At 40.4% G+C, this 26273-nt stretch overlaps 1 protein-coding gene and 1 non-coding gene across 5 annotated transcripts in view; one reads left to right on the top strand and one right to left on the bottom strand.

Annotated features, from left to right (window-relative positions):
* The first annotated feature begins 1558 nt into the window (after positions 1-1558).
* The window catches only part of MAP4K3 (mitogen-activated protein kinase kinase kinase kinase 3), a 188931-nt gene continuing 164216 nt past the window's right edge, over positions 1559-26273 (top strand). For all 4 annotated transcript variants that reach the window (XR_004678486.1, XM_035000969.1, XM_035000967.1 and 1 more), the window contains exon 1: positions 1559-1822. Coding sequence is in view for 3 of the 4 variants with exons in the window: in XM_035000969.1 (XP_034856860.1) it covers positions 1727-1822 (96 nt within the window). In the remaining variant the exon portion in view is untranslated. The remainder of the gene's footprint in view (positions 1823-26273) is intronic.
* On the bottom strand, positions 24900-24967 carry LOC118008334. Its single transcript, XR_004678651.1, has one exon. It is a non-coding gene; the product is annotated as a small nucleolar RNA SNORD43 (small nucleolar RNA).

Genomic DNA, 26273 nt, shown 5'->3' with positions numbered 1-26273 from the left:
GATGCTTTAATTCAAAATTAGACAACTGGAGGCTACTCGTATAGGCGAAGAGATGGTCATTTTCCAACATCTTCTAGTCAATAGATACTCAGAAAAACAACTTCTTTGAGAACTTAATAAATATGCAATCTTACTGTAGGCAAAAGGATTGAAAAGATAAAAATGTATAAAGCAGTTAACTATAAGTTGCTTATTATTTGATTATACTTATTTTATCCTTAAGTTTGATAAGACCTAGTTTCTCAGGAGCCACCAGGCATTAGGGAGCACTAGTGGTCAGAAGGTGTGGTGCCTGTGGATATTAGGAAGGCATTTCTGAAGCAAAACTCAAGGTGCTATCGTCCAAGTGGACATCACCTACTTGATTAAAGCTTTTGGAAATGCCTAGCGGGCAGTTTATGGAGAACAGAAAATTAACCCTCCACATGTTTTCTTGGACAGGTATTAACAGTTGACTGGTGTCCACATAGATCGGACGTAATGCTCACAATCTGGGTCTCACGCAGGGTGGGGCTTTGGGTAGGTAAACTAAAGAGCTTCCGCCACATCATGTGTTTACGTCTCAGGTGCAGGATGGATCTTGTTCACGCTCCACCCTCCACCACCTCTCCTTTGCAAGGTTGCTCCACAGCTTGCACTGTCCCCGCCCGGGTCTTTGATAATCCCGCGTCTCTGGAGGTCAATCACTGCTCAGTTCTAGACTCTGCCTGCTTCCCACGCCCTCCACTCGGGCTGGTGGGCGCCGCTCAGCGTGTTTTTCCCGCCAGAGCTTCCCACGCCCTACCCACTCCACACGCCTCCTGGTAGCCCTCCAGGCCTGCCCTCTTTTGCACCCCGGCAGGCCAGCTCCAAGGGCCACGAGTGGCCGGTATCAGAGCTAGCACGGCTCGCTTTTCTCAGGGGCTTTCCTCAGGGCCACCCCCTCCCCGCAGTCCCAGAAAAGTCTCTGGTACTCGGCTGTGTCCTACGTGTAGGTGCTTCTAAAAATAAGTTGGGGCCACTGGCTGTCTTGCAAATTAAAACTATACTGCCTGCTTAGGGTTGGGACGTGATACAGCAGCGTCAAACTCTGCCGTTCGGGGAGTCAGAAGCGAATACGAGCTACCTTCTCCCCTCACCCCCAGACCCCCTGGACCCCCCTACGGCCCCCGGGGCAGTCACGCCTTCCCAGCAAGGCTTGGCCGCTCTCAAGCGCGGGCCGCCGGCCCGGGAACGCGGCGCCAGTTCGGGGTCCGGGGCTGCGGGACCGCCCGCCCACGTCCGGCAGGCGCGCGGAGCCGGAGCGCGCACGGGGCCGCACGCGCGCGGGGCCGAAGAGCTCTCCCTCCGGGCTCGCGGCTGCGCAGTCGGGCCGGAGCCGGGAAAAGGGGGAGGAGGGTGGAGGAGCCGGAGTAAGGGGAGGGGGAGGAGCGGCGAAGGCGGAAGCCATGTTGGAGTTGCACCCCGAGCGAGGGGCTGCGAGCGTTCTCCTCTCCTTGTGGGTGTGACCCGGGTTCGGCGCGGCGGCGGCCGGCGGGCTGCGGGGGCGGGGACGGTTAGCCCGGGCGGCGGCGGCGGCGGCGGCGGCGGCGTGAGAGGAGCGGCGGCGGCGGCCGCAGCGTGGAGCCGGGTGATTGTGACCGCCGGGGGAGCGGGGAGCCGGCCGCGGCTCCCACTCTCCGTGTGGCCCCCTGAGCGCCCCCCCTCCCCTGCCCGGGAGGGAGGCGGGGGGCACCCGGGGCCCGCCATGAACCCCGGCTTCGATCTGTCCCGCCGGAATCCGCAGGAGGACTTCGAGCTGATTCAGCGCATCGGCAGCGGCACCTACGGCGACGTCTACAAGGTGAGGGCGAGGGGCCGTGCGCCGCCGAGGCCGCGGGGGTCGGGACCCGCCGCGGGGAGGGCGGGGGGCGCCGCCGCCGTCTGGGCGCCCGCGTCCGCGCTGCCCCTCCGCGGGAGACGCGGGCGCCCGGGAGCTGTGCGGGAGGAGGAGGAGGAGGAGGAGCGGGCGCCCGGGGCTCCGCTGCCTTGGAGCGAACAAAGGGCCGAACGGGTAACCCCGAGACCTCGGAGCCCTTACCTGAGCGCGCCCCTCGGACGCGCGGTGCCCGGGAAGGGCTGGACGCGCGGAGAGGGTCTGGCTGTTTGTTGCATTGGGCAGGGTCAGTGCGACGAACCAGACGGCGGGGGTTTGGCGTATGTCAAACCTGTGTCCGTCAGACGGACCTGGCACGGCCCGATGTAGGTTTGGCACTGCTGCCCACCGGGCCCGGCGGTCGGTACGACACTGGGCAGCCTCCACCCACAGCCCCCCAGCCTTTCGCCTCTCAGCATCCGCGTACCATCTTCTTTTAATTTTCCGAATAATGACTTTGGTTTGGAAAAGAAATCTAGTTAGTGTAATTTTTTTTTCCTGTTTTGGAGGAAAAGGCAACTTTGTTTTCTCCTCTGTCTCATTAAACTTGCTTTTGTCAGTGACACATACAATTCAGCCCCCCCTTTTTTTTTAAGTGAATTGAGAATACTCAGTAAAGGTACTGGTTTGATGAGGTTAGAATTCAAAGTCCATTAGTAGTTCAGCATTCAGTTGTAGAGGGACCCCTTCTAAATGTGGGAGATAGATCACTCTTCCCTGGCCGGCTCAACTCTTGGCCTCGCAGAGACTGCCAAGAAGCGGATAGTGCCAAATGTGGCAGCGGTCTTGATTTAGTGTGTATCTTCTTACTGGTGACTGAGGTGGAACGCCTCCTGTTTCACGTAACATCTGAGGATGCACAGAGAAACTTAATTTTACTTTGGAAAGTTTCGTTCTAACACCTAAACTTTTTGCCCATGTTTAAGCAGTAGGTTTTTGCTTTTACTTGAGTGTAACACGGATGGTGACTCACAGTGCAGCCAGGATTCTGCATTAGTCTTGTTTTGTGGATGATTTGCTGTCTGTCATCATTTGTCTCCTCAGGTTTTCCCATAAGATAACACGGCTGTTTTGTGTACACCTATTAGTATAAGGTACTGGACATCTAAGCACTTGGGTTGTAGCAGGAAAAAAGGTAGACATATTCCTGAGTCTTACTTGGAGTTTATATTTTGGGGGGCGCAAGAGGAACACTAAACACCACTTAGGTTATCTTACTGCAATTTTATTTTGTGCTGCCCAGGAGAAAAGAGGATTAGGATTAGGGTTATGAGAGCATGTAACAGGAGGACCTGATCTCCTTTTGGGAGTCAGAGGCAGTGGGGAGAGAAGATTATGCCAGATAGAGGGAGCATAATCTGTGAAGGCTGTGAGGCCCCAAAGAACAGGGGTAAGGATTTGAAAGGCCTCAGTGGCTTGAGCAGCCAGAGAAAGAGAATGGCCCTAGATCATACAGGCCTCTTAGGTCTTTGAGGAGGACAGGTTTTTCTTTAGGCCAATGGGGAGCCATTGTAGGGTTTTATGTAGAGGAGTAAAATTAGATTTAAAAGATCTACCTGTGGGCGCCTGGGTGGCTCAGTTGGTTGGGCGACTGCCTTTGGCTCAGGTCATGATCCTGGAGTCCCGGGATCGAGTCCCGCATCGGGCTCCCTGCTCGGCAGGGAGTCTGCTTCTCCCTCTGATCCTCCCCCATCTCATGCTCTCTCTCTCTCTGTCTCATTCTCTCTCTCAAATAAATAAATAAAATCTTTAAAAAAAAAAAAAAGATCTAACTGTACTGCAGTGTAGATTGGAGGGGAAAGAACAGTTAGGCAGCCATTACAGTAGTCCAGGTAAGAATAACCATTGCTGTGTTTTGGAATTGGTGGTGATTATGAAAGTTGAAGTGAATGGATCCAAGGAGATTAGAAGTGTTAGGGGAGTCTAGTTATATTCAGATGAAAAGTTAAAACTTTACTAGTGTGTAAATCCTAGGTGGCAGTGTGTATAGTAAGTTCTTTCCGAGTTCTTTACAAAAATAATTGGCAGTGTATTTACTATATTTAGAAAAAACAGCTGGTAGTTAAGCCACATGATTAAAAAGTAAAAAAAATTAAGGCCTGTAATTTCCTAAGTACATCTAAGTGCTATACAGGTGTAAGTTGATTACTCTTGTCATCTGTTTAAAGTAATAATAATGAGAACTAACATTTATGGAGTGCTTATTATTTGCTAGGCACTGCTCTAAGATTTTTCCATGTATTCATTTACTTAGTCCTTACAGCGACTCCATGAAATAGGAGCTATTATTAACTCCATTTTGCATTTGAGGAAATTGAGGCACAAGGAAGTTGTAGTAACTTGCTAAAGTTGGTAAGTGGCAAAGCCACAATTTGAACCTTACCCTTTAGAGACTGCATTCTTTTTTAATTTTATTTTATTTGTTTGAGAGAGACCACGAGCAGGGGGAGGTGGAGAGGAAGAGGAACAAGCAGACTCCCTGCTGAGAGGGGAGCCCCATGTGGACTCAGTCCCAGGGCTCTGAGATCATGACCTGATGCTGAAGTCGGAGGCTTAACTGGCTGAGCTACCCAGGCGCCCAGAGACTGCATTCTTAACAATAGCACTACGGCTTCTATAAAGATAGGATATGGGCATATAACGTATGACTGAATTTCCAGGGCAGAAATTAAGGCACACCTTTAGTTCAGCATGTGAGTTGTAGCCATAGTCTGTGTTAGAGTGGATCTTTAAGCAGTAGTTGGAATACCTAACTCCTGCTGTGCAGCCAGGCCTCATTGTTTTTGTAGAGTCTGCCAAATGGACATCAGATAATAGATGCTGATCCCCGCCTGCCAGCCTCTTCCCATACCAGGGGCCCAAAGCCGAGAAACTCCATGTGGTTTTGGCATCATACCCCCTGCTTGCTAAATAACCCAAAGCTTAAGCTGTTTGTATTTTTGTCTGTAATCATGAGTATAAAGATAACGGTTTTTTTGTATTTGTTCTGCTGTTTTAGATTTTTCTTATTTATACAAATTGTGTTGATTAGAGAGGAGTGCATTAGAGGGTTTGTTTTCAAAAGCCAGTATGTATAATTTGCTCCTTAATTTGTGTTTAGGTGCTAAAAATGGAATGATCAGATTAAGTAAGTAAGTTAGAGACCTAATTATTTATAGTCACTCTTAGAAGGTGGGTGTTTCAAGGAATTTTTATTTTAAAAACTGTATCCTACCCAGTGTAATAATATGTTTATTTAAGGTGACATGGTTTAGTTAAAAAGCACTGAAGTAGAATATGGAAGATCTGGAATTTATTAGCTATGTGGCCTCTCAGCTGTTTTGTTGTGAAGGTGTTATTATCATTGTATGCCCTTCTGTTTATGGTGTTAGATAAATGACTTGAGTTTTACTCAACCAGTAAGTTTTCATGTTTTCAAGGCCAAAAAGTACAAGTATACATTTTCTCTGCACTATCTTAAAGTACATGGAAAATACAGTTTTTAAAAAAGTCATACTTTTAAATGTCCTGTAACTCTGTGGCCTTCATCTGTGAGATGAAGTTTGTAGCCGGGATTACCTAGGGACCTAGGAGTTGACAACTAGAGAGCTCAGTGGTTGGGCCTCAGGAGGCCCGTGAAGCCCTCTGAAATTAATAGGTTTAATATTGTGTGTGTGTTTTTTTCTGTGGAAATGGCCTTATAGCATTCATTACATTTACCAAAAAAAAGAATGAATCATCTCTAGGTTTGTCATTTCAAAGAGTTCTCTTGGAGAAATTCGGTAGTTCTATACCAGGTCACATAATCAACATCTATCAACATTAATAGGATTTTCACACGCATTGTGCTGGTATTTAACAGGCAGTTTTTCAGTTGGATTTGCCTTATTCCTACCCCATGTCTTGATGTTTTTCTAGATTTATTGCTGGAGAGAAGCAGAAGATACTAAAACTGGATGGACTAAGGCAAGGATGTTTCAAAGACCAGTCTTATTACTGTGTATCTAAGGAAGTATCTTGTCTAGTCTCATGACTTCAGCTTGATCCCTGTGAACTACTCCCAGATGTCTCCAGCTTGTGCTTCCTCCTGAGCTCTATAAGCCCATTGTCTACCTGATCTCTTCACAGACTACATCTACTTCCAAATGGGCCTTTCCTTGTATCCCACTTTTGTCCAAAGCTCCAGTTGTTGATAGTTTGCTAAGACTTGGGGCCTTGGAATCATCTTTTATTTTGGACAGGACTTCGTAGGCATTTCAAAATGTGGTGGGGATGCTCCAGGGAAAGCATTACTAGGAGTATACTGAAGATTGAGAAGTCATACAGTAAAGAAACCTGTTAAGTGTTGCTTAATCCAGCAAACTCCTAACTACTTGACCGTGGGATTCTTTTTCTTTGTAATACATAGTGCTTGTCCTTAGAATTAGTGTCTTGTAGAGAACATGCTTTGGAAATGTTGATACTGATTTTATCTGTGTGTGTTTGGAAGCCATTCCTCATGAAGCAGAGGCTGCAATGTTGCTAAGCTCCAGAGCCATTCACATGGTAGTTTATGTAAACAGAGTCTCTATGAAAGCTGACAGGAAAAAAATGGAAGATTGGGCAGTGAAATCAGGAAATTAATTTGTTCAAGCATTTAGTGAATTGTGTTGGCTTATTTGTAGTTCTGTATCTTTCAAGGTGTTCTGATTAGTATCATCAAAGACTAATTCTTTCATTATAGTCGGTGTGTATAAGACTGGAATACTGAGTTCTGAAACCTGACTTCTGTTGAGGAACATGAATACCTTAAGCAATTAGAAAAGAATAGCTGAAGGAAAATAAAGCATGATTGTCTGGGATTATGTTTATTTTTTACTTTCATGGAGGACAAAGTCTAGAGGGACCTGAGGAAATGGTCCTAAACTTCAGAAAGCTTGTTTAAGTATTAAAAGTAAATTAAGGTAGAATTTTCCAGCGTCAGTATTTATTTGAGATGGAAAGAGACAGTGGAACAGATTGTGGGATCATTTCTTTTGAGACCTTTCAAAAAACAATAGAACAGGTTATCTGACTTTGATATGGATCTGATCCCCTAAAGGAAGTGCTTACCTCCAAGATTTGATGTATATATGTATTTCTTGTGAAAGAACATCTAATACGTTATTTTGCATGGAGAGTGAATAGTTGCTAGTTCTCTCTTGAGAGTACATTGAATAACCATCCTACATTGAAGAGCTGTAATATGAAAGGGAATGTGTTAGGGACTATGAGTGGAGGAGCAAAAATGACAAGACTTGGCGCTTGGTATTTATAGGGACATAAAATGTGTACCTACTTTTAGTTATCATAGTTAGATCAAAACCTTGTTGATATTTTCTTTTCTAGCATATTAACACTCTTACTGGCTGAGAGATTGTCTAGACACTCCATAATCTGGACAACCGACCTCTCTGTAGCTTAGCAAAGTGGTTTAAGAGCTGGGCTCTGGAGTCAGACTGCCTGGTTTCACCACCATTAGCCAATTACTTTAATCCTTTTCTCTGTGCCTTAGTTTACTCAGCTGTAAAGAAGAAATGCTTAGAATAGTATTTAGGACTGTGCCTGACACACAATACTCTGTAATCATTAATTGCTCTAGTATCACTTATTATTATATATTTCTCCTGCTACTGTCCTAACATACCTTGCTTCTCATGCTCCTGCCTCAGGGTTTTTGTACTTGGTGTTCTGCCCTCCCCCAATAGCTGTATGGTTTGCTTCTTCTTTTCCCTTGGGTCCCAGCTCAGGTGTCACCTTTAAATATGTTTGTTCCTTACCACCCTATAGGAAACAGCACCCTACTCTCACTTTCCATCTTTAGCAGGGATGGATCCAGATTTTGATAGGATTGGGGCGTCCTCATTAAGTAAACAAATAAATTAGAGTAAAAAATTTGGTATGAAAGTTAATATTTATTTAGAATGAGAAAAGATGTCCCAACAAGATGCTGTAACCTTAGAGTCAGGTCCTTTTCTTCTGAGGTTTCTTTAGGCGTTTACTCAGAAATGCACTCATGAGATGCTCGCTGTTAGCACACTGGCTGCCACTGGTCACCTTCTGTGGCCTTCTGCATGTCCCAGTGATTCTGAAGCACTCATGGGCCCGTGTGAGTGGGGGAGGCTGAATTTTGAGGTCTGTTAGCTTTATAGAAAGTTTACCTCTGCTCTTTACCTAATTTTCATTTTATTATGATATCTGTCACCTTATATTTAGTTGTGTATTACCTTTCTCTTCCCACTATAGTGTAAATCCAGGAAGCTGGTGGTTTTGTTTTGTTCACTGCTGTGTTCTAGAGCCTAGAAGAGTACCTGGCACATATTAGATTCTCGGTTCATATTTGTGGAATGAATGAATGACCTGACTTGAAGGGGACAAACCATATGCAACATGAGTTTAGAGAAAGGAGATCATTGTTTCTGGTTGGGAGAAATCATAGCGGGTTTTACAGAAAAGATGATGTATTGGGCTTGTTCTTGTTCTGGCAGTAGTGGGTACAGAATGAATTAAGCACTGTGATTATTATTAGGCCTAAACTAAATCGGTAGGCTTAATGTATCTTTTGCCTATTAAGTGATGGTCATACCTGTTTTGTGCATATGAAGATATTCTGTCATTTTAAACTAAAGACCTTTAGTGACTAGTGAATATATGTAGCTGTTACATACTGGTTTTATTTTGTTTTTTTGTGTTTTGTTTCTAACAGAATTGGGCTTTTAGGAAAGGATTTTGTTCAGCAGGCCCTGAAAGGCCCTATATTCAAGAGATGAGAACATGTTTGTTTTCTGCTTTAGTTTAGCTTTGTTTTTTAGTCTTTTTTGTTCTGGAAGATGCCATGTTTCAGAATTCCAGGCTGCCTTGACCTGAGATTATAGGTTTGGGTTCCTAGTGTAACAATGTGTTTTTTACCTTAGTCCTTAAACGCTGTGGAAGAATTTTAGATTTGACTATGAATTTTAGTCATGTTCAAATAACATATTTATTTTGTTTGATTAAAGTCTTGTTAGAAGGTTGAGATGGTCATCCCCCCTCTCCTGGTGAAAGAATCTTCCTACATGGCCTGTAGACTAAAGTACAGACTTGTAAGCCTAAAATTCAAGGAATTGTCGTTTTTGCCCCCCTGGCCCTTAAGAATGAGTTAAGTTTAGGTAGCTGGGAGGGGACAGAAAGAAAGAGAAAGTAGGCAGAGAAGGGAATGGGGATGTTGGTATTCCCAGGTATGTGTAACTACAGGGGTGGATAAAGGCTTGGGAGAACACAGAAGGCTTGTGTTGGGGAGCATGGAGAAACAAGATTTGCTAGATAAGGTAGGGCCAATTTATAAACTTGGAAGCTAGATAAAGTCATTTAGATATGAAGTGGTAGGATGTTGGGAGCTTTAAAGGTTTCTGTACAAGGAGTAATGCTGAAAGTGCTCAGGATTATTCTGACAGTCATGATGAGAATGGATCAGAGAGGAAAGATGGAAATAACCTGCTAAGTGAAATCTGCGATTCTCCAATTTTTGGTTTCAGAGGCCCTTTATGCCATTGAGAACTCCAAGATTGTGTATGCTGGTTATATCTATTGCTATTGACTCTATTAGCAGTAAAACCTGAGAAGTTTAATACTTGGTTAAATAGAAGACAGATTCTCAATTCTACTTCTTTTTTAAGATTTTATTTATTTGTCAGGGGGAGAGAGAGAGAGAGAGCGCACGCGCCCATGAGCACAAGCAGGGGTAGCGGCAGGTAGAGGGAGAAGCAGGTCCCTGCTGAGCAAGGACCCCCACGCGGGACTTGATCCTAGGACCCTGGGATCATGACCTGAGCCGAAGGCAGACTCTTAACTGACTGAGCCACTCAGGTGCCCCATTATTAGTTCATTTTCAATAAAATGTCAGCATGAATAACCAGTTTCCCAGTTCTTTCAAATAAAAATGGTGTTCTGTGGAAAAAGTGGCTAGTTCAGTTTGCAACTCAAAATCACACATGCTGTTCTTTGAGCCAACCATTGTGCTTTGGTATGCAATGGAAGTGTTTTATGTATTTCATCAAATAGAATATCAAAATGACTTGTATTAAGGGTTAGGAGTTAATAAAAGTAATAATGTTTATGCTTCAGTAAGGACATTCTTCAGTGAAACTGGCTTTTTTTTTTTTCCCTTTTGAGTGCACGGCAGTGAAGAATACAGTGATTGGGGGTACATTGTGGGGCCACTGCTTTGATTGGTGCCAAGTCACCAGCAGTTTTATCACCATTGCTTTTGCTCTGTTGTGCAAATGTCAACACAGTAAAAGGGGGCAAATAACATTTTCATATTGTTATGAAAATCATTTTGACCTTTCAAACCCTCAAGAAAGAATTCTAGGGGCTCTCAAGGATTCATAGAATTGTGCTAGAGTATGTGGAGTAAGCGAAGGGTGAGGTAAATGATGATGGAGCAAACAAAGTGAAAAGTAGTAGAGAATGGAAAGGAAGGAATTGATGAGAAGCATCTTGGAGAAACATTTGATGGGGCTTTGTGAAGAAATACGAGGATGGAGAAAGATGATTTGAAAAGGACTTCAAAATTTTAAGCCAGACTGAGGAGCACATAAAATATTGGTTCAAATAAATTAGTAGTGGGAGCATGATGTCAGTTACAAAGACAGTAAAGTTGAGAGGGAGGAGCTATGGTGGAAGTTAGGATATTAGAGAATAAAGAGATACCTGTGAGATTTCGTTTCATTATTTTCTTGCAGTAATTTCTCTAAAGAAACACTAATAGTGACTTTTCCATTTTCTATGGAGTGTAACGATTCTTTAGCAGTGTCTTTAGGACTAATGGAAATTGATAAGGGTCAGTACCTTTCTCCTAGCTCTTACTGATGGATTACTAGAAGATCTGCAAAGATGTCTTCCTGTCGAACAGTGCTACAGATCTGGAGGGTAATTGATGTAAGAATTAGTGAGTGGAACAGTAGAATATGGGCTAGATATTTTTATTGTGGCATACATTTTTAAAAAGATGTATTTATTTTTTAGAGAGAGAGAGCACACAGCAGGGAGGGGCAGAGGGAGAGGAAGAGAGTGTCTCAGACAGACTATTTGGATGGTATTCAGTACATTTTCTTATATTTCCCCCTCTTTCTCCATCCGACCAAGAGTCGGATGCTAAACTGAATGCACCACCCAGGCTCCCCTATCGTGACATACATTTTTAAAATCTTCTTGTTTTGTTCTTATTATGACATACACATTATGTGTACATACATGTTTTTAAATAATAACAATTAATAATTTAAAAAAATAATGATCTAATTCCCAAGAGGTAAGTACTGAGTATTTTGATGTATTTTTTCTGTTTTTTTTATAGACAAATAAAAGCTTGTATGCTGTTATATATTTCTAAGATAAAATTACAGTTTACTTACAGTGAAATGTATAGATCTTGTTTCAGTTAGGAGAGTTTTGACATACATAAAACTGTGTAACCCACACCCTTATTAACACAGACCATTTCCTTAACCTCAGAGAGTTCCCTCATGCCCCTTCCCAGTCAGTCTCGCACGCCTCTCCCCCCTAGCAATCACTGTTCTGATTTGTCACTGTAAAAACTCTTTTAGAGCTTCATATAAATGAATTACAAATGAATTGCCTTAGCACCTTTGACGATGCATGTATGGGGATATTCTGGACTCTTCTGTTCTGTTGAGCCGTGTGGCTGTACCGCTACCAGTGCATCACCGTCTTGCTTTATGGATAAGTCTTGGATTCAGGTAGTGAGTCTTCCAACTCTGTTCTGTTTTTTCAAAATTGTCCCATTTATTTTAAGTCCTTTTTTTTATATGAATTTTAGTTTTTTTTTTTTTAAAGATTTTATTTTATTTTTATTTGAGAGAGAGAGCACAAGAACGGGGCGGGTCCGGGGGAGAAGCACACTCCCTGTTGAGCAGGGAGCCCAATGCAGGACTCGATCCCGGGACTCCGGGATCGTGACCTGAGCCGAAGGTAGTCGCTTAACCGACTGAGCCACCCAGGCACCCTCCATGTGAGTTTTAGAATCACTTTTCAGATTATATAAAAACATCTGCTGGGATTTTGAATGTTTTAACTTTTTATTTTGAAATAATTGTAAACTCATAGGAAGTTGCAAAAAGCGTGCAAAGAGGTCTCCTATATACCAAACATCCAGCTTCCCCCAATAGTGACATCTTTATATATGACTGTAGTGCATTATCAAAACCAGGAGCTTGATTGCCACAGTGCAATTAACTAGACCTTAGATTTCACCACTTTTTCATGCTCTCTCTCTTTTTTTTTTTTTTGTCTTTGTGCATAATTTTGTGACATTTTGTCATGTAGATAGCCTGCTGGGTTTTATTGGGATTACGTAGGATTTGCAGCTCAATTTGTGGAAATTTGAGATCTTAACAGTATTGAGTCTTCTGATATATGAACATATTATTTCTCTCCATTTATTTAGATCTTCTTTATCTTATCAGTGTTTTGCTTTTCTTTTAACTTATAAATTTTATCCTTAGCCTTTTCTTCTAATATTGTAGTAAAAGACAGTTATTATGTAATACTTCTTCACGATGGTGCAGTAATCAAAATGTGGGGCACCATTTTCAGTTTTTATTAAAATCTTCTCCATATTAGTGATGTCTGACTTCCTTTCACTTGACTTTGTACATTTTAGCTCTGAGCATGTGGACTCCTTTTAAAATTGGCAAACATGAAAAGAAAAGAAAATGGGAAATGACTTTAAAATCTGTTCACTTTAGCTTTCTTATCTAAAGATGAAAACAAAGTCGTTAAAAACCTGAGATATTTTTATATATGAGATATGTGTTTATGTGTGCATATTTTGCAGATTTCATATTTTTTGAACTTATTGAAGAAAAATAACTTAAAATTTGCTTCATCCTTAAGTGAATAATCAACACTGTGCCAGATTGTTTAGGAGATCTTAAAAAATTTCTTTCTGATTTTGAGGAGTTTATGCTCAGATTGAAGAAACAAAATATGCCTAAATGGAACATTAAGGAACATTTCTTTTTTTTTTTTTTTTGAAAGGTTTTATTTATTTGACAGAGAGAGACACAGCGAAAGAGGGAACATAAGCAGGGGGAGTGGGGGAGGGAGAAGCAGGCCCCCCGCCGAGCAGGGAGCCTGATGCGGGACTCGATCCCAGGATCCTGGGATCATGACCTGAGCCGAAGGCAGACGCTTAACAACTGAGCCACCCAGGCACCCCTTAAGGAACATTTCTAAGGCAGGATTTTAACAATTAAAAAAACAATGACATATTATAAATTCTATAGAAATTCAATTTAAGGGTAAGATCAGCTGGGGTTAGTCTGGTAAAGACTTCCTGGAAGAGCATATCTTGACCTAGGACTTAATGAAATATTGGGTTTGCATTTGTAAAGAACTGTGGAGGAAACAATTCCAAAAGAGAATTTTATATTTACAAAATATGGGTAAAGATACTGCTGGGGGGGGGGGGCGCCTGGGTGGCTCAGCTGGTTGATTTCAGCTTGGGTCATGGTCTCAGGGTTGTGGGATTGAGACCCTCATCAGGCTCCACACTCAGCGTGTAGTCTGCTTAAGATTCTCTTTCCCCTCTCCTTCCCCCTGCATGAGCTCACACTCTCTCTCTCTCTCAAATAAACAAACAAATAAATGAAATCTCAAAAAAAAAAAAAAAAAAACTGCTGGGGGACCAAAGTGGGCAGAGGTTACAGACAGCCATTCTGACAAAGAAAGGGTCCATATTAGGAAATGTGATGGATAATGTTTCAGATACCTAAGATACAGACAAATGAATGCCAACTGAAGAATATGAACTCATTTATGATTTACAGTATAAAATTTTCCAAATTTATTAGGGCCAATCTTCTCTTTCTAACCTGCTTAAGTCACTCTTTGGATGGTATTCAGTGCATTTTCTTATATTCCCCCCTCTTTCTCCTCTATTGAGTTAAAAGTTATACATTTTATTTTTACACTTTTGGTGGTTTCCTTAAAATTTGAACATGCATAATAAGGTTAATCAATATCTCTGTTTTCGGGTTGCCTGAGTGGCTCAGTTGGTTAAGTGTCTGCCTTCAGCTCAGGTCATGATTCCAGGGTCCTGGGATCAAGTTCCACACCCTGCTCCTTGCTCAGCAAGGACCATGCTTCTCCCTCTCCCACTCCCCCTGCTTGTGTTCCCTCTTTCGCTGTGTCTCTGTCAAATAAATAAAAAAATAACATCTTAAAAAAAAAAAGAATAATTAAAAAAATCTGTTTTCTTTCTGGTAAGTACATGGACTTTAGAATGCCTAATTCAGTTGTCTCCTTCCTTTTAGTGTTGTCTCTTATTTTGGTTTACATTGTTTTATATCTCCCTGATTAGTGTTTATTAACATTATTTTATACAGATAGTTCTCCTTTACATTTACCCATATGTGTTTTCAATTTCATTGCTTACCATTGTGTCTAGGCATTATACTCCTGCATTCTGGGTTCAGTATTTCTCCTGGTGAGCATTATTTGGAAGGGTTCTTTTTTTCTTTCTGTCTTTCTTTTTTTATCTTCTTTCTCTGTTTCTTTCTCTTTCAAGTGAGGGACTGTGCAAGGTGAACTCAGTCTTTTTTTTTTCCTCTAGAAAATGTCATTATTGTGTCTTTACTTTCAAATCATAATATAACATGGTATAGAACTCTCAAGTTGACAGTTACTTTCTCTCAGAACTTTGTTTGTTTATTTATTTATTTGACAGAGAGACACAGGGAGAGAGGGAAAACAAGCATGGGGGAGTGGGAGAGGGAGAAGCAGGCTTCCCGTGGAGCAGGGAGCCCAATGCGGGCTCCATTCCAGGACCCTCAGATCATGACCTGAGCTGAAGGCAGACACTTAATGACTGAGCTACCCAGGCGCCCCTCTCTCAGAACTTTGAAGATACTCTGTTGTCTTCTGGTTATCTGTTGCTAAGAGGTCTGTTGTCATAAAATAAAATGATAAAAAAAAAGAAGTCTGTTATCAATTGTTTCTTGTACCTAATCTATTTTTTCCTCTCTGATTGACTTTTTAAAAAAGCATACAATAGGAGAGAGATAGGATATTTCTTTATTTCACCATGTCCCATAATGTTATGATTTTTCCAACTCTTTATTCTGTGTCTTGTATTATGGTTCATATATTTAGTATCTTAATTTGTGTCTGTGTATAATCTCTTGTTGCTTTTAAAAAATCCTTTTTTGGGGGGGAAATAATTTGAACTCATAGGAAAATTGTAAGAATAATACGAAGAACTCTTTTACACCCTTACCCACATTCACCAGTGGTTAACACTTTGCCACATATGCTTTATCACATTTTCTCTCTCTCTCTGTACATATTATTTTTTTAATCTGAACCATTTGGGAGTAGGTTGCAGACATCATGCTCCTTTACCCATAAACATTCAATGTATATTTCTCAAAATAAATATATTCACTTAAATAAAACCACAGTACAGTTATCAAAATCAGAAAATTTTAATATTAATACAATACTGTTAATCTGATTTATAGGTCTTATTCAGATTTCTACCAATGGTCCTAATGATATCCACAATAGCATTTTCCTCCTAGTCCAGAAACCAATCCAAGATCATACATCACTTTTAGTTTCCAAGACTTATCAGTCTCCTTTTAATCTGGAATAGTTTTTCAGCCTTTTTTTGTCTTTCTAGACACTGGCACTTTTTAGGAGTACACATCATTTATTTTGTTGACTGTCCTTCATTTTTGGTATATCTGGTGTTTCTTTTGTTCAAATTCAGGTTATGCATTTTTGGCAGAAATGTATGTAAGTGATATGTCCTCTCAATATCAGGAGGCATGTGATGCTCACTTGTTCCATTATTAATGTTAGTTTTGATCACTTGGTTGCATGGATCTGCCAGGTTTCTTCAGTATAAAGTTATTTTTTCCTTTTGTAGTTAATAAATAATTTGTGGGGAGATTTTAAGACTGTATAGTACCTCCTTCCTCATCTAACTTGCACCATTAATTTTAATGTCCATTGATGAGTCATACTTGAGTTAATATTGCTGTGGTGTGAAATAGTGCTTTTCTAATTCCATTAATTTCTTCTGCATTTATTAGTTGACATTCTCTTGTGATGAAGAGCTTTTACTTTATTTTTGGACTTACGGATTTTTATTTTTTTCATTGGGTTCTAATTCATCACTGTAATTTATTTTGATGTTCAAACTATTTCAGATTTGGTCATTTGGATTCTGTCTTAGATCAGGCTGTCAAAACAAAATATCATAGACTGGGTGGCTTAAGCAACAAAATTTATTTTCTTATAGTTCTGGAGACTGGAAGTCTTAAGACCAGGATGTGCCAGCACAGTTGGTTTCTGGTGAGAAATTCCTAATTTACAGATAGCCACCTTCTCACTATGCTGACAAGGCAGAGAATGACAGAAGCTCTCTGGGCACTAATCTCAGCATGAGGGTCCCCACCCTCATGGCCTCATCTAAACCTAACTATATGCCAAAGCCCCATGTCCAAAAACCATCACTTTGGAGGTTAGGACTTCAACGTACAATTTGGTGTGTGGGGTGGGGCACACTTCAGTTTTTTGTTTTGTTTTGGAGCCCAACGTGGGGCCTGAACTCAAGAGCTTAAGATCAAAACCTGAGTTGAGATCAGGAGTTGGATGCTTAACCAACTGAGTCACCCCTGCGCCCCTTTTGTTTTTTAAATTTTAATAGTTCTATTTTTAGAAGCTCTTTTATTATTTTTCAAGTCTGTGTATTTATTTTACATGGTTTCTTGTTCTTAGAGTTTTGATTCCTTTTTCTGCCTTTGATTATTTTAACATACTTAACATACTCTTTCAGATTACCATTCTCTCTTCTCAGATTTTGAGGATTTTTAATCTTGCTGTTTGTTGTTGTGTTTGCTGACTCATGGTAGATTTTTATTTTAATTCTGAATTCATCAAGTTTTTTCTGTAAGAATTTTTTGTGGCTCAAATTGTGAGGGTGTCTTTCCAAAACAGCTTTGAGTTTGCTTCTTCCAGGAACCTCATGAGTCTCTTTGGTCTGAGACTGATCTTCATGTTAATTTCTCTGTTTGGAATTCCCCACACCTTATGGATAATGCACATTTGAACCCCAAACCCAAATGAGCAGCTGGGCTCTTGGTTTTTAATTCTTAAGGGACTTTTTTCTTTCTTCCTATTCAGAGCCCAAGCAGAGACAGACTTTGTTGTTATCCTCCTCCTGTTGTGGGTCACTTTTTTTGTTTGTTTTTATTTTTACTTTACTGAGGACACAGTCCTTTCCAGGGCCCTAGTTTTATCCAGGGGTCTTTGTTCCAGTATATTGTTTTGAGTTGTACCAAGATCTGTTCACCTATCCTCAAATAATTTTAAAATCTCTAACATTTAGTTTGCAGAGGCCAATCTCTCCCCTTCCCCATCCCTTCTATTTTTATCATTGTGCCCCTGTTGGTGGAAGCCTCAACCCTGCTTTTCCATTTCCCTTCACTTACGGTACCCAGGGTTTTACTTCTATTTTTTGTGGACTTAGCTGTTTTCAGGTTTACAGAAAAATTGAGCAAAAAGTACAGAGTTCCTGGGGTGCCTGAGTGGCTCAGTCACTTAAGCATCCCACTGTTGGTTTCAGCTCAGGTCATGATCTCAGGGCTGTGAGATCGGGCCCTGCTTTGGGCTCCACGCTGGGTGCGGAGCCTGCTTGGTATTCTCTCCCTTCCTCTGTATACCCCTATTAATACCTTGCATTAGTGCAATACATTTGTTAAAATTAACAAAATAGTATTGATCCATTATTATTAACTAAAGTCTATTACATTTATAGCCTTAAGTTCACACTAGGGCTCACTCTTGGTATTGTATATGCTATGGGCTTGGACAAATGTATTAGACATATATCCATCATGGTATTTTATAGAGTATTTTCACTGCTTTGAAAATTACCTGAGTCTACCTCTGCCTCTACCCCTCCAGCCCACCCCTGGCAACCACTGATCTTTTAACTGTCTCTATAGTTTTACTTTTTCCAGAATGCCATATAATTAGGTCATAGGTATGTAGACTTTTTTTTTTTTAAGATTTTATTCATTTATTTGAGAGACAGAGATAGAGTGAGAGAGAGCACGAGTGAAGAGCAGAGGGAGAAGGAAAAGCAGGCTCCCTGCTGAGCAAGGAGCCTGACACTGGGCTCCCTCCCAGGGCCCCAAGACCATGACCTGATCCGAAGGCAGATGCTTAACCGACAGAGTCACCCAGATGCCCCACTATGTAGACTTTTCACACTGCCTTCTTTCACTTAGCAATATGCATTTAAGGTTCCTTCAAGTCTTTTTGTGGCTTGATATAGCTCATTTGTTTTTTTATCACTGAATAATATCCCTGTGTATGATTGTACCATAGTTTACATATCCATTCACCTATTGATTGACATCTTGGTTGCTTCCAGGTTTTAGCAGCTATGAATAAAGCTGCTATAAACATCTTTGTGCAGGTTTTTGTGTGGACATAAGTTTTCAGCTCCTTTGGATAAATATCAAGGAGTGCAATTGCTGGATCGTGTGGTAAGACTGCTTAGCTTTGTAAGAAACTGCCCAGTTGTCTTCCAGAATGCCTGCACCATTTTTGCATTCCCGGCAGCAGCAAATCCTGTTCCTGCTGCTCCACATCCTGGCTAGCATTTGATGTTGTCAGTGTTTTGGATTTTGGCCATTCTGATGGGTGTGTTGTATCATTGTTGTTTTAATTTACAATTCCCTCGTGACCTCTGATGTTGAGCATCTTGTCATAGGCTTATTTTCCATCTGTATATCTTTTTTAATGAGGCATCCGTTCAGATCTTTTGTCCTTTCAAAATTGGATTGGTTGTCTTATTGTTGAGTTTTAAGAGTTCTTTGTATATTTTAGGGATGCCTGGGTGGCTCAGTCAGTTAAGCATCTGCCTTCGGCTCAGGTCATGATCCCAGGGTCCTGGGATCGAGTCCTGCATTGGGCTCCTTGCTCAGTGGGGAGCCTGCTTCTTCTGTCTGCTGCTCCCCCTGCTTGTGCGTCTCACTCTGTCTCTGGCAAATACATAAATAAAATCTTAAAAAAAAAAAAGTTCTTTGTATATTTTGGATATAGGTCTTTTATTAGCTATGTGTTTTGCAAATATTTTCTCCCAATCTATGGCTTGTCTTTTCATTCTCTTTATAGTGTCTTTAGCAGAACAGAAGTTTTTTAATTTAGCAAAGTCCAGCTTATCAGGTTTTTTGTTGTTGGTGATCATGCCTTTGGTGTTACATCTAAAAACTCACTTCCAAATCCAAACCAAAGTCACCTAGATTTTCAGTTATCTTCTAGAACTTTTATAGTTTTGCATTTTACATGTAGGTCTTGATCCATTTGAGTTAATTTTGGGAGAAGTATAAGGTCTATGTCTAGATTCTTTCTTTCTCTAGGTCGATCCTTCCTTCGTTCCTTCCTTCCTTCCTTCCACATATGGTTGTCCAGTTGATTCAGTGCAATTGCTGGATCGTGTGGTAAGACTGCTTAGCTTTGTAAGAAACTGCCCAACTGTCTTCCAGAGTGCCTGCACCATTTTTGCATTCCTGGCAGCAGCAAATCCTGTTCCTGCTGCTCCACATCCTGGCTAGCATTAAGGTTTGTTGAAAAAACCATCCTTTTTCCATTATTGTCCTTGCTCCTTTGTCAGAGGTCACTTGATGACTGTATTTGTATAAATCGGTTTCTGGGTTCTTATATTAGTTTGTTAGAGCTTTCTAACAAAGAATCACTGACTGGGTGGCCTAGCCAATGGAAATTTATTTTCTCAAAGTTCTTGGAGGCTAGCAGTCTGCTATCAAGGTGTCGGCAGAGTTAGTTTCTTATGAGGATTCTCTCCTTGGCTTATAAATGACTGTTTTTTTCTTGGTGTCTTTACATGCTCTTCCCTCTAACTGTTCATATTCAAACACAGGTAGTTTGAGATTAATAGAAAGTGGTAATTTGGAGTCAAATACAGCAGAGAACTAGGGGAGGTAAGTACTGGGAGACCAGTGAGTTTAGTTAGGAGGATATACGTGCTGTCTGTAGAGTCATTTTCTTGAGAGGTTGGAATGGTTGGCAAAGAATCTGATTGCAGGTGATTCAGAAGCATGAGGTAGACATTGTTGTTATTTCCATTTTATAGATGTGGATACTGAGGCACAAAAAGAAAGGTCAAGAATAGGCCCAAAGTCATACATCTAGTATATGCTAAAACTGGGATTTGAATTCAGAACCTTAACTCCAGAACCTATGCTTTGTAGTTACTGTTTGCTACAGAGAGGTAGTTGAGACCAAAATATGCCTTGAGAAACTGTCTCCAGGGTACAAATTAAATATGATAGAAATAAAGGAACCACTGAAGATGATTGAGCTGAAGTGTGGATAAGGAGCTACTTCATGGCAGGGACCACTTAGTCCCATGGTGGATAGGCAGGTGTGATGTAGGGTGGACAATTAATCTTCAGTCTGATATTTCATATTACCTGGAATGTCTTGTCCCCATCCAAGAGTGAATGGTAATGATGTGACTTCAATTAACAACAGGGTAAGTTTTGGACATAGATGCCCTAGAAGAAGTTGAGTGAAGAGAGATGTGGAGTTAGATTTGGACGAGTTGATTGAGATATAATATATTTAAGTAGAAAGGTGTCCCATCCCCCTCACCTCTCTACTCCTGAAGTGGTAGACTAGTAGATTTGAAGGGACTGATAGGGAGTTATAGTTAAAGAGCACACTTGAAAACAGGAATTATTCAGTGATGGGAGCATAGGTAAGGGACATCTTTTGTCCTTAGTTTTCAGAGGAAGGAAAGCTCTTATCTAACTTTCTTTTCACTTTTAATATCCAAGGAATTCAAGATTCATGGTTTCAAGCTTTCTTTTGAGGCATATTAAATGAATGAATGAAATACGATACAAAAGACCTGTGATGTAAGTATACATGTTTGTGGAAGTTACAGTCTTCAGGAAAGGGTTTGGTATTACAAGTTACTGAATATTTTTTAGTTGAAACAGGTAAAAATAGTGGAGTAAATACAGGTAAAGATTACCCACTGTTGTTGTTACGAGTTTTCTTTCAACATCTGTACATCCCTAAAATCCATTTTTAGATTCCTGTTATCCTTATAGTGCCTCAGGAATAGATGATTTACGATCTCTCACTGTCCCTATGTACTCCTCTCCCTCTATGTCATTTTTAGGAAGTGACGAAGTTGACGAAAATAAGAAAGTATTGAAGGTGCTGAGTGATAAACCGGATGGACAGTGTCATTATTAAAACCTGTTCATCTTTCCCTTCTCTATTCCTTGCTCACGCCATGCTCCACCACCCTTCCTTCCTTCAATAAAAACTTAAACCCCAAACCTTCGAAGAGCATCAAGTAGAGACTATAAAGCCTTTTGTAGAAACCTGCCACACACAGTTAAGTTTTTTGAATGTCATTCAGCTTGAACAGTAATGTCAGTTATTGTCATTTTTATTTCAGTCATTGTGTTGACATTTTTCTTTTGGGGTCTCCTGTTTCTGGTTAGTGCTGTGATGTTGATTCTCTAACACTACTGGAGGAAGAGGTTTTGATTTGGAATGTTGAGGGTTTTTTTTTGGTCCTTCAGTAAACTGTGGTTACATGAGGTTCTACAAATTTTTTTTTCTTCAAAAACCAAAATTGAAGGTTTCTGTTAATTACTGGGCAGAGTTGCTATTTTTACATTAGGTTTAAATTGTTTGTGTTGAGATTTCTTCAGCTGTTTCTATCATGTTATCATGCAATATTTGAATTAAAATTTAAAGAATATTTCTGTAACAACTTTTATAAGAAGTGATCATATAAAACGTGTGAAATTTAATTAGACTGTGTTTTACAAGAGTTTAAACAGTATTTTAAAAATATAATTTAACTTATTTCAGTGGTTCTTAGAAAAGTCTGGAAACTAAGCTTATGGGATATAATTTTTTTTTTAGCAACATTGTTTGCAGAAATTATTTCTTTACCAGATATGATCAGCTGTTTTGGGAGACAAATACCTTTTTCTTTATCAGCCAAGATTTAAAGTCACCTTTTTAAACTCAACATTAAGAAAATATTTAAATTGTTTAATTCTTTAGTTAAGATCATCATTTGTTTATTTTTTAAAGATTTTATTTATTTACCTGAGAGAGGGAGAGAGAGAGAGAAAGCAAGCACGCACGCATGTGCACAGGCAGGGAGGGGCAGAGGGAGAGGGAGAAGCAGACTCCCCACTGAGCAGGCCCCTGAGTTCATGACCTGAGCTGAAGGCAGACACTTAACCGACTGAACTACCCAGATGCCCCTCTTTAGTTAAGATTTTTTGAAGATAAACTTTATTTTAGAGTAATTTTAGATTTATAAAAAAAACACAAAGATACTAGAGAGTTTCTGTGTACTCCTCACCCGGTTTTCCCCCTTTTGTTAACCTCTTACCGACCGTGGTACATGTGTCACAACTAATGAACCAGTTAGCATGTCATTATTAGCCAAACTCCACAGCTTATTTGGATTTCATTAGTTTTTCCCTAATGTCCCTTTTCTGTCCCAGGATCCCTGCAGGATAGCATATTACATTTAGTCATCATCTTTTTAAACAGAATTTTCTGGTCTCTGAGTTTCACAGACTTTTTCTGTTTTTGATGACCTTAGCAGTTTTTTGTTTTTGTTTTTTAATGTTTTATTTATTTATTCATGAGAGAGAGAGAGAGGGGCAGAGGCAGAGGGAGAAGCTGGCTTCCCGCTGGTCAGGGAGCCCGATGCGGGGCTCGATCCCAGGATCCTGGGATCATGACCTGAGCCGAAGGCAGATGCCTAACCATCTGAGCCACCCAGGCGCCCCGACCTTAGCAGTTTTGAGGAGAGCTGATCAGGTATTTTGTAGTGTGTTTCTCAACTTAGATTTGTCTGGTGTTTTTCTCGTGGTTAGACTGGGTTATGAATTTTGGGGAGGATAAAGTATCCATGCTTAACTAACATGACTTATCGCTAGTGATGGTAACCTGACGGTGGTAATATTTTCTAGGTTTCTACACTTTATATAAAGTTATTTTTTCCCACCTTTCCATGTTGTGCTCTCTGAAAGCAAATCACCAAACTCAGCCCCACACTTAGGGGGTTAAGCTTCATCTTTTTGAGGGAGGAAGTAACTACATAAATCACTTGGAATTCCTCTGTATGGAGATTTGTATTTTTGCCCTTTAGTTATTTTATATCCAATAGATTTATGGATATTTATTTTATACTTTGGGTTATAATCCAGTAGTCAGGTTGTTCACATTGTTTCAACTTAGCCATTGGGAGCTCTTTCAGGTTGTCTCTTGTTTCCCTTTGATGATGTCCATCGTTTTGTTTTTAACACTTCCTGACTTTCTGGCAGTATAGATGTTCCAGGCTCATCATGTATATTCCCTGCCCAAGCCTTATAACCAGCCATTTCTCTAAGGATTCCTGGTTCCTTTTAGTGGAAATAGAATAAGAACATGATATAGGCTCTGGGTGTATTTATTGTTACTGGTGTGTTATTACTTCTAGGCCCTCTCAGTGGATAGAGCCAGGAAATTATTACTAAATTACTGTATCACTAACCTAGCTAAATATAAATATATATGTAACTAACTCATGCATACATACATACATACATACATGTAATTATTTCTGTATCTAACAGTATCTATTTTAAGCTGAACATGAGTTCATACTGCTGTCTCCAAATCTAATCTACCGCCACATGGTTCATTCTAGCCTTCCCCCACTGCTTATCTGTAGCCTCCTTCTCCATTAGTGAGAAACCTGGCTCCTGCCGTTCGCCATCCATTTACATATTTGTTCATTCTCAGTATATCTGTATAGCTTTTAAAGAATTGTCATAACTCTGTAAGTTTTCAAACCAAACTGTTCTCATACTTTTTAAGTTGCCAGTTCACTCTTTGAAATAATAATAATGATAATTATTATTACTATATACCATGTGCAAAGTGTTGGTAAGACCAAAATTGGTAGTAAATTAATCCATGGTGTAATGTAGGAACTGTAATTGTCCCTTTTTTACAGATGAGAAGAGAGGGGCACGAAGAGTTCTGTAGTCCAAGAGTCCCCAGCTTGTAAATGGCAGAGCAGCAGTCTGCCTGTGGGGTCCATGCATTTGGCTACACTGCCAAAAGTAGGTGTGTGAACATGGAGCTATGCATCTGTCATGTTTGTTTCTAATTTTTTAAAAAGTATTATTTTTTGCCAAGGAGGGGCAGAAGTGACTCAGTGATAATCAGAAAAATCCCAAGTCTCCCCCTGAACAAGAGAAGGGACAGTGGTTAGAAAAGAGTACATTTCCTTGAAAAGGCTACTATGGAGAAATGGATCTTATACTTAAGAGATAAGGTAGTTTGTTTTCTTCTGGTTTTTGAGGAGATTGTGCTTGTGAGGAAAGTAGTTGATGCTTTTGAAAATGTTCTGGAATTAACAGCTTTCCCCCCCCAAACCACCCCACCACAATTGCCAGAAGATTATTTTTTCCTTCTGGTAGAAGCATGTGGTTCTCACCCTCTTCACATATGTCTCTTGCACAGAGGGGAGAGGAGTGGGTCAGGATTGCAGTTAGCAAAGGCGTTTAGCTGGCTGCTGATCAAGAACCAAATCAGTTGAAGGGATTTCTTTATTAACATGCCAGAAACATCTCATCTATTCTGTTTCACCAGCGCCTGTTTAGCACTTGGTTTCATTGGTCAGCTTATATAGAAAAGCTTAGTTATTCTGGAGCATCGTTTTCAAACACTGCTGTCCCCTTCTCCCCAGCATCTGACTTAAATTTTAACAGCTTTATTGAGAGATAATTCACATGCCATACAATTCACCCATTTAAAGTATACAATTCAATAAGTTATACAACCAGTCTGATTTAAATGTGAGTCTTAAAATCAGAGACAAGATAGTGATAGATGGAATTTACTCTTCCAAATGTTGATTTATAATTTATTTATATATATTTTTTCTTTTTTTACAATCAGCACAGAGTCTCTGTCCCCCTGTCAGTGAGTTCATCATCTCTGTATAATTCTATTTTTCTGTTAACTGCTATTACTGGAAACCATAGGTGACTGTTTCTGCCTAACATTATTAACTTGTAAAGATTGGAGAGACATTAAAACCATTAGAAACTATTAGAATGTGGTTTAATTCTCATTGAAATAATGCACACAATTGCCTTGTTTTCACTATAATTCCGTTTTCCCTTCTCTTCTTTACTGTCTCTTTTTCTCCCGCTTGGTTTTAAGGGCATTTAGTCTCATAAACCTGTTTCAACTAAGTCATAATTGAGTTGAAACTAGGTTGTATTTATTGCTTGTCTACCAATAAGTGCAAAAGAAAAAGCTCTTTTTTGTGTGTGCCAATAAGTCCCATTTCTTTAGTGTGGAGCATGTTAAATTTCTCCTGTTGCCTAAGCAAAGTCAGATCAGTTAGTGTAGAAAATGTAACTTTAATCATTAATTTTGATGCATCTTCAGTTGGGCCACATGATTCTTAAATGATGGCCATACATTTGGAACTGTTTGAGAACCATAACTCTAAAAAAGCACCTCACATCCTGGAGGACTTGGGACTTTACCAAGTACAGGCTGTCATTTGACAGAAAAGAAAATCTGATTGTGAACCATACCCAAGTTAGAGGCCATTGCACTTGGCTTATGGGATTGCACATAGCCTCTTGAACTTCTTAGTTCTTCCAAAATCTGTTGGCGACAGTAGTCACGATTCTTTATGAATTTAGGTCTTAATTTTGGATAAATAAATTACCATTATTTAATGAATCACCACTTACATAATATTTGGTATCAGATACGTTGTTTTGGTGTTGGTATTCTTACCAATAATATAGTCTCCCCACTGATTCTGTACCCAGTTCAGTCCATCCTCTGTGCTGATCTGGTCCCCATCGTCAAGGCGTGAGGATAATGATGGAGCCACATTAAGGTTGGTTCTGCTCCTGGCTCCCTTGTTACTTGGATAAGTGACTGTGGTTTGGTTACTTAACCACTCAGGGCTATAGTTTTCTTCTTCTCATCCAAGGAATTTAGCCTGGGTCTTTTACTCCCACAGTGTGCTCTTTGATGAATTTCTTTATAACCTGGGTAAACCTCTATGTCAGGATTCAGTTTCTGCTTTTCCTAAGGGGAAGAAAACACATACAATCATTTGTTGGGTCTCTCTGCTGGTGACTTCAGGCAGGTAGACAGAAATTAGTTATATGTAATAGACATTGAGAAGGTGGAAAAAATCTTTAAAATTGTTGCAGTGGCAGTTTAGTATCTGCCAAGTAGATACTGCTCAGTCTGATGGCCAAATAGGAATTTATCG

This window comes from Mirounga leonina, unplaced genomic scaffold (genome assembly GCF_011800145.1).
Source record: "Mirounga leonina isolate KUSES-001 unplaced genomic scaffold, KU_Mleo_1.0 Mir_125, whole genome shotgun sequence".
NCBI lineage: Eukaryota > Metazoa > Chordata > Mammalia > Carnivora > Phocidae > Mirounga > Mirounga leonina.
The sequence above is the reverse complement of the archived record's forward strand: the minus strand, read 5'-3'. Positions and strand labels throughout refer to the sequence as shown.